Source organism: Dipteris shenzhenensis, chromosome 17 (genome assembly GCF_047967505.1).
Source record: "Dipteris shenzhenensis isolate YYH24624 ecotype China chromosome 17, Dip_SZ_1.0, whole genome shotgun sequence".
In the NCBI taxonomy this organism is placed as follows: domain Eukaryota; kingdom Viridiplantae; phylum Streptophyta; class Polypodiopsida; order Gleicheniales; family Dipteridaceae; genus Dipteris; species Dipteris shenzhenensis.
In genome coordinates this window covers 26,720,132-26,729,445 of record NC_141612.1, presented here as the reverse complement: position 1 = coordinate 26,729,445, position 9,314 = coordinate 26,720,132, and the positions used below count along the sequence as shown (strand labels likewise).

General features: G+C 41.9%; 1 protein-coding gene across 1 annotated transcript in view; it reads left to right on the top strand.

The window, feature by feature from the left end:
- Nucleotides 1–8,246: 8,246 nt before the first annotated feature.
- Nucleotides 8,247–9,314, top strand: part of LOC147891908 (L-idonate 5-dehydrogenase-like) — a 64,672-nt gene continuing 63,604 nt past the window's right edge. The window contains exon 1 of the mRNA XM_087388119.1: nt 8,247–8,535. Within this exon, the coding sequence (XP_087244245.1) occupies nt 8,388–8,535 (148 nt within the window). The 5' untranslated portion in view covers nt 8,247–8,387. The remainder of the gene's footprint in view (nt 8,536–9,314) is intronic.

The following is a 9,314-nucleotide window of genomic DNA, read 5'->3' as shown; positions in this document are numbered from 1 at the left end:
TGGTAAGAAACCTGTGGCAAGCAATGTGGTCTTGCGCCCAATAATGTTTTGTCCAACCAAAAATGGTTTTTTGGATCAAATAACATTTACAGGGCCTACACATTTCGAGGAAATCTTCAGTCAATTCTTTAAAAACACTCTAAAAAATATTCCACATGAACAAGGCGAAGAGGCACAAGGAGAGAATATGCTAAAGGAAGTCAAGAAGGAATTTCTCCTTCATTGCAAATTCCAGCCCATTGATGGTCAACATTGGGCTTATGCTTGTAATCAGATCGCAAGGGAAGCAAAGGAGGGCAAAAGACTCACTCCAAAACAATTTGTAAAGATAAGCTCATTCCATTATTATCCTACAACAATCTGTATATTCAAGCATGAGATCAAGTATTTGATTGAGTCCGAAAGACTTAATCATTATGTCCATGGAAAGCGTAAGATATCCTCAACATCAAAGGTCTTACAGAAGGCAAGGGTGATATGGACAACATTTGGTTCTCCAAATCCTGATTTGAAGCGAAAGGTCACAAAAGCAGACGCCAACACACTCACAAACTTTTATACTTCTTTGAGTGCAGTTGTGCCTAGGGGAACCCAAGAGCGGGAAGAAAGTATGACAAGCCTCAAGGTGGTGAGGGACAGATATGCCGACTACATTTCTATCATATTTCGTCCTGTTGAAGTGTTCAATGAGATGCTTGAAACGTGCATTGCTTGTGAGCGTGGATAGCTGACCTATGAAGCTCCTTTGTTTATCTCCAGCAAGTCAAAGGTAATGGATAAGAAGGAGTTGACGGCAAGGATGTGGAGGCCTGTAAAGTACTTACCTGATAAGTATGCATCCATGGCAGAACAAAAAATTTTAAAGAAAGAATGGTTTTTTGGAAAAAAAGACAAAGACCACTGCATGGAAGAATGCATCAATGTACAGGTGAGGCATGATGCAATGCATAGTGCCATCAAGTATTTGCTGTCAGAGAAACAAATTCCACTTACTCATTGTAACATTGACTATAATGTGGTGAAGCATATAGCTTCTTTGTCAACACCCAAGGTAAAGCTATGGGCAAAAACAGGTGGATTAAAAAGGATGAAGATGGGTTGGAAATAGTAACCTCTTATATGAGAAAAGAGATCCCACAACAGGTGGTTGCATATGTGGAAAGATTAATCAGCGAGATAAGAATGCCGACAGATATGCACCAAAGCTTTCAATTCAATGTAGAGGTTATGGCAGAGTCTGGAAAGCTTGTCAACTTCAAGGGAGTCTCAGAAGATGACTTCTTCAAGAATGAGTCGGCATGGGATTAGCCACAACTATTCTTTATCAATGAAGTTTCTAGCGATGATATCCATAACTTCATTGATAGAATAGTATATACCACCATTAGCAAAGTGGCGATTTGCAACATTGTCATATTTGTTGATAAAAAAGACAAAGAAGCCATGCAGGTTACTCTAGAGCGAGCATATTCATCAGATTTGAAGATCTATAGTGGATATTCTCAGGTGTAATTCGTGCATCAACCTTCTATCTGAGCTATCGTATTGCTGGCTCTAGATCTCAATCATGTCAGGGCCTTGTAGTATGGGGATCCACATGCTCTGGCTGGAAAAACTCTGTGATCGAGAGCTCTGATAAGGGTCTACCCAGGAGGAGGTCTGATCTTGTCTCCGTGATCAAAGTAGATGCTCACGGTGCCTGACTGCCTCATGGATGAAAGCCACCAAGCATCTATGGTCTGGATTGGAGAGGAATTAGGAGAACACCCCAGAACTATCCCTGAAGAGGCAGTAGAATTGGCACCTGAAAATGAAATGCTCCTCCGACTCATCGACCTCCTATATGTCACATAATGTGCATATGCACCTCTCCCGGGATAGACCCTCTGCCTTGCCACTCTCAATGCGCATTCTATGTGAAGAGACCCGAAATCGCCCAATAGAGATCCTCAATAAGTGGGGTAACCTTGGTTTTACCAAGGTTAACCTTCAAAACATGGAACTCACAAAAGGACTATAGTGCATCAAGGTGTCTCTAGAGGCCCTTTGTTGATAAAGACAAAAGACTTAGTGCCATATTATCTGCATATAGCAAGATTCGGATCAATGTGCCACCTAGAGAGCATCCATCTCATCCCAGTATCTGCATAATTGTCTCAACTCGTCAATGTAGAGGCCAAACAGGGTGGGTGATAAAGGACACCCTTGTTTAACCCCAATAGTGATCATGATCTCATCTGTCCACCTCAACGCTATTGCTCGAACTCTACCTCAAACTCTCTCGTAAATTGCCATGATGGCTTAAATGATCTTCTGGTCATACCCCAAATCCTATAGGCATCGGAGGAGGCAGGCTCTCGAAACCAAATCAAAGGCTTTGTCGAAATCCACAAAGCAACAATATACCCTTCCGTGCCCCTGCCTCCTCAATGATACACCTGAGTGTGAGAATGTGATCCATGGTCCCATGATGTGTCAGAATCTAGCCTATCCGATTGCTCTAAGTCCTTGGCACTCTGCGAATTGATTGACCTCAGAATCGAGGGGAGAGAGAGAGAGGGAGAGAGAGAGAGAGAGAGAGAGACAGACAGACAGAGAGAGAGACAGAGAGAGAGACAGAGAGAGAGACAGAGAGAGAGACAGAGAGAGAGGGGATGAGAAAGAGAGGGGGGGAAAATAGGAAGCAGATGGGCGGAAGGGGTGAGAGAGAGGGGGTGGGATGAGAGAGAAGGGGGGGATGAGAATGAGATGGGGGGGGGGGGGGGAGAGAGAGAGAGAGAGAGAGAGAGAGAGAGAGAGAGAGAGTTTATTAAAGTCTACCAAATATTGATGAGTCTATGAGGCTGATAGAAAATCTTATACAATGAGCAAAAGTGTGGAGCTACTAAGTGAGCATCCTTACCCCTTGCTAGAGAAAATTGTGTAGACTTAGTCAATGCCATCGTCATACATGTCACCATAGTCATTGACATCCTTGGAATCATCGTCCTCATAGTAGATGCAATCTGATCCAATACAATATAAATACAATGCACACCCACAAGGTATGAAAACATCAAGGTACACCCAATGACAGGCTAAGCAGTGTAGGCAAGAATCCTGTAATAGATTGTTATTTACTGTCTAGAGGAGTAGTCTGTTGTGCCCTCCTAGCGGCTACTTTATGCCTAACGAGGGTCGTAGTAACTCCTGTATTTCGTATCCCACGTCTGAAAATAGAGGAAATGTCAGCAAGTGTGATATGTGCATCTATCCTTTGCCGTATCTTTGTCTTGGGGTCTCTACCTCTCTTGCTATCTATGGTCAAGGGGTAGCATGCTCTGACGAGAAGAACTCATTAATCATGCTCTAGGATGGACCAGGTAAGGCCTCCTGCCCCCGTCTCCATAATTTGATGAGATGCTCTCTATGTCGGACCACCTCGTGAATGAAAGCGGCAAGGCACCTCTGATCTGCTGGCTATGAGAGCAGTCTAGAGAGGCCCTTGAACCCGTCTTTGAAAAGGCAGTGATATTGCCCATGGACCTCATAGTAGAGTAAGCGACAGAAGGCAAAGTGCTCCTCTGATTCCACCTTATGCCACTCACATAATGTGTAGATACGGCTCTCTCTGGGGATCCCCTCTTCTCATTTGCTCTCGATACGGAGCCAGTGTGATGACACGAAATTATCCAATGGCAATCCTAAGTGAGGTAGATCTGAGTGTACCCTGGTGGGATAATGAAACCCTCCTCGGAGATGCGCAACGAGTGGTTTGGATAGAAATTGGGCTTCACAGGAAGTTCTGTCTATGCCAACCAGGTCTTGAATTTGTGTAACTATAAAAGATCCTCTCAGATGATCGGGTTGAACTCATTGCCCCGAAATGGGACAAACCTAAGTGTCAATGCTGTACTGAAAGGGTGGTAGCCTGTCTATATGGAAACCCAATCTCTCAAACCATCTACATATGTGTGCGTACCAGCATTTGCAATCATGTCAAGCTGGTAATGCCATAGAGGATGCTAGCACCAACCAAGGTAGCTTGCGTCGCCCTGTAGTATAGGAGCCATAATCTCGCACACGTTATAGATAGGTGATAGTCTAGAATGTTGCATCTAACTGCAATGGAGATGCCACGAACTCAACCTGAATGATCTGATGAGGAACATATGAGAGAGAGAGAGAGAGAGAGAGAGAGAGAGAGAGAGAGAGAGAGAGAGAGCACTTGTTATTTTTGTGCACGCTCGCTAAAAGATTCTTAAGAAAAAACATCCCCTTATTTATAAGGCTAGAATAGAACTAGACTAGTTCCTCCCATAGTGATTCAAAAAGGAGTTTTGCGATTTCATGTCTCTAGATCTTTGTAAACTAGACTAAGCCAACTAGAAGGGCCAACCAATGTATAGTGAAGAACAAAAATCTTGTGGACCTTAAATCATTTTCTAATTCTAAGCATCAATAGAGAGTGAAAATCCTCACATCAGCATGATACGCCTTTGGCCTTTAGCATATCTATAGCTAGTTTCATACTGGCACATTCTATCTTGGAACATGGATCACCCATGGGCTTGTCCCCAAACAACTCTTATGTCTATTGCTCCCTAGGGTATGGAGCATTAAATGTATAGCCACCTCATGGGCCAATCTTCATCATGCAAGCACACACATAAATATTTCTCTTTTTTTTAGTAGAAGGAAAAATTGGACCATTTCCCGATTAGGGCCATGCAAAACTTCACTGTATTGTTCTAATTTTACCCAATGTCTCAAAAAACACCACATGTAAAAGTTTTGCAATGCCAAAAAATCCAGGTTTGTATGGACCACATGAATATAGTATTGTAGTTGGAGCCACATACCAAAGGTAATGGGTTATTCCCATTTAGAGGTCATCATGCTAAAATTCTAGTGGTCCCAAGCTTCTAGTTACACTATAAGCATACTCAATAGTGAATGAATGAGAAATGGCTAAAATTAAAAATTCAATTTGAAGAGTCTTACTAAATCATGGGACCTTAAGACTAATTAAAACAATTTTGCTATACTAATCAATAAAGATACCGTTAAAAAATCATTGGTCACAACTCTCCATCAAAATTCTAATCTGTCACTTTCTAATATTATAGACAAGGCTTTTTAATCTAATCAATTGCATCATAAATATGTAATGACTTTATCATTTCCAAGTAGAGAAATTCTACATTAGAAAGCTAGCTATTGCTAGGCAAATCAAGCATCCTCTCAACATATTTGAAGATCACACTCCATGTGGAAGTAAAACAAGGACTAGGTCACATGTCCAAGGGTAAAGATTAACAAAATTAAGGAAATTAGGAAAAAGTAAAGTTTCAATGCGATACATGCATGTCCACAAGTGTGCACGCATTGATTTTTGCCTTGTTTAAGGTCTGGAAATATTTGTACTCTTTATTTAATTTGTAAGATTGTATTTTTTAATTTGGACTTGAATCGAGAAAACAACAAGAATTGTACCCCTTAGCCTTTTACACCTTTATTATTAATGGCATGAAAGTGCTTATGCAAAAATAATAGTTCTATTCCTATCCTTTTGAGAGTAAGGTGGCAACATTTGTCTTTTGCTAGTGTTCTTGATTGTTTGATTGCATGAGAGTGCTTATTTGAAAAGGACCATTAGATGTATGCCTTTTAGTAGTGACAACATTAATTGTATGGCTTTAACTAGTAATCCATGATCATTTGATTGCATGGGATTGGTTATTTGAAAAGGGCTATTACTTGCTTTGACGCCACCCAAGCACTTTGAAAAGGGCTATTACTTGCTTTGAACCCACCACCAAAGCACTTTGAAAAGGAAGCACTTTTGCTTACTCAAGTAGCTGATTGGAAATGTCCATTCATTTGTTATTGCACTTATTCATGGAGAACACTAGACAAATGGAAGGGGGAAAAGGGGAAAATGGGAGATGTCCCAATCGTGAAAAAGTTTGTAAACTACATGTGACACAATGCTTTGCATGGAGAACACTAGACTCTTGGAAGGGGGGGAAGGGAAAAACGGGGGATGTCCCAATCGTGAGAAAATTTGTAAACTACATGTGACACACAGTTTTTCACTTCTTCAATAAGCCCAATGCCCCCCCCTCTCCTTCCCTCCCTCCCTCCCTCTCTATTTATATTTATATATATCACACACACACACACACACACACACACACACACACACACACCACAAACACACACATGCACGGCATGCGCTCTATTTATATTTATATATATATCTAACACACACACACGCATGCACGCACGCATGCACGCACACGCTCGCATGCCGTGCATGTGTGTGTGTGTGTGTGTGTGTGTGTGTGTGTGTGTGTGTGTGCGCGCGCGCGCGTGTGTGTGTGTGTGTGTGTGTGTCTCCACTGGAATTTTCGCCTCCTCACATGCTTGTGGATGATGGGGTGTTATTGTGAGAGAGGGACATCTACGGCCCCATAATTTATTTACCTCATTGGCATTGGTTTAAAAAGCCCATGTCCTAGGAACACTACTTGTCAATGGGCCCATGATGGTTCTTGTAAGTATTGTGTCCTCTCATGAGGGGACCATACCAAGAAATGTGGCTTGTGATAAGTTGTGTGTGGGTAAATCAACACAAGAGTAAGACCTATTACTTTGCTCCTTGACAAGATGCTTAGATTGCTTCAATGTGTAGATTTCTTAAACGTTTCGAAGTTCTGTGCTCCAATTAATAAAGATAAAGAGGTGAGAAGTAGTAAATTGTGTGGGAAAATGTAATGATAGAACACCATAGCGAAGAACCTCATATTTTCCTTCCTTGAAGAGTGCTCAAATTGCTTCGAGAATTTGCTTTCTTGATTGTTTAGAGTGTATGCATGCGAGGCATGGAAAAACGTCCCTAACCACCACTACGAGGAGAGAGAGATTATTAAATAAGGATTAAAGAAGGGCCCTACTAACCTGTGAACAAATCCAACCATCTAAACCAAACTCAAACTAAAGGCACGGTACATAAACTCAAGGATGTGGTTGCGTTAAGGGGACATGACCTGTGAACCAACCATCAACCTATTGCAAGGTTAACTCCCCACAAGCCAAGGGACAATATCCTTGGGAAGGCCACATGTGCAAGCTAACAATAATAGGCTCATTGTCCTTGACACCCACATGTTACCCATACCATCTAGATTGAACATGTAATAGGCCTTGTCAAGGCTGATATTTGCATCATAGGCATGAGGCATTAAAGGGACTCTAGATGCATACTACTCTCACATCGTTGTTATCGACTCGATCAGGTCCTTGCACTATAGGCATGATTGTGGGCCGTGTCCATTTCCATGCCGTGAAGTCTATAGGTCTTGGCGCATAAGGGAGATACGATCCTATTTCTAGTCATAAAAGTTCATTTTCCATTCTAAATTGCACGGGACTAGGACGCTTTTTGCCATAAACCTAAACTCTATCATTGTGTGGTTTATGCCACATTTTAAATGTGGTTTGAGAATGGGTTTAGAGTGGGAATGATAAACTCATCCCAAATGAGTCCATGTGCTAAAGCACTATAAGGGCGTTAATCAAGTCCTATGCATGAGACATATGTGTAAGCTTTTTTTTGTCACAACTCATGGAGAAGGCTTGCTCAAGTTGATGATTAGCCTTGGAGTCTTGTAGGGGAAGGGAAGGAATCCTTGGTCACTCTCTCAGAGAGGTTTATTATTCAATCCGTGTTCTTACTCAATTGGTTCGACATCTAGTCTTCATGGAGATGACGAGCATCCTCTTTGGGTCCCTACATGATATGCTTGAAGTCTCTTGGGGGGTCTACACTCCTGATATCTCTTGAGGGGGTCACTCGATATAAACCCTGTATTGATATCACATGCATTCAAGGTCTATTTGTAAAACCCCTTATCTGTAACTTTATTGTGAACAAAACATGCCCTTTTTCTATTCAATTTGTGAATACACCCTTTATATGATACCCTTTTGTATGTCTTGCTGTGTGAATGTAACCCTGTAGCAGCAACTTTATCGTCGTCGTGAATAAAACAGGCCCATGAGTGAATACACCCTTGATATGATACCCTTTTTGTATGATGTGTGAATACACCCTTTAGATGATACCCTTTTTGTATGTCCTAGCACTTGGGTTCAAGAGAAGTGAAGAAAGTGAAATGTGAGTGGTAGGCCATGAGTGTAACTTTTACGCAATGTAAGTTTTGGGTGTTGAAGTGTTTTGACCTTTAGGGGGGGGTGTAATCTTTTGGAGTGTTTTAACCTTTTGGAGGAAGAGAGTCTTGAGTCTTTTTGTAAGTTTTGCCTTCTGCAATTTTGGACGAAGACAGTGTTACTGAATTGGCTGCAAGCGAATTTAATCCTTGACAACAAATCAATCCATCGCCATGGCTGATTCCAAGCTCGAGCTCGTTCCAGATGAATTTCGCCCTTTCCACCCCTCCTGGAACGATCCATCATGCACTAACCTCGCTGCTTGGGTCTGCGGAATCGATGACCTTCGTGTCCTTCCCTACCACGTCCCCGATCAGCTCGGTGAGTTCCAACCAATCACCTCGGCGTTTTGCGCAATTTTTCCGTCCGCATTTTGAATTCTGTCGCCCCTTGCAATGCGATCTAATCCTTTCTTGATGCTTTGCTTGGAAAGCAGCAGTCTTGAGAAGGAGAATTCTCCATCAGTCCCGACCACATCGAGATTCTCATCTTCGTCTTGAGTCAGTCCTCACCTGCTCAGGAAAACACGAGCAAGATTAAGATTACCATAAAAATGTACTGGTTTTGAGCAAACACGAGCACGATTAAGACACAATAAAAATTGTACTGGTTTAATATTCAGACAACATACGGAATCGAATTGTAGCTGCACTACGGATCCTTTTTCTTGCTGAAAATACAAGGATCAAGTCCATTGGTCTTTGAAAAGAGCTGAAGATGAAGTATTAACATTAAACAGTTCCGCCTTCAGGAAGCAAATGCAAAAGTTCCATTCTCAGGATTTTGCGCAAGCAATTAATTACGTATACTTTGAAGTAGCAACGGACAGTGTCTTAAACGCTGTCCGATAAAAATCCTTGAGCTCACGCCTTTCCATGCAATCGTACCATCACAATTAGAATAAGGCCTTCTGATCAAATAAACTACGTTGTAGAGTTTCGGGGCACAATCCGCTGTTTTTAAGATCGGATTAACGTACGTCGTTCCGTCTCGCCTTGGGAACGAGGAACATAAGCGGAGCGACACAATGCTTCTGTCTCGCAGTGTAATGGTGTACGATTTGTCGTTTGTTTCAAATACAAACGAAGGCAGTATACCTG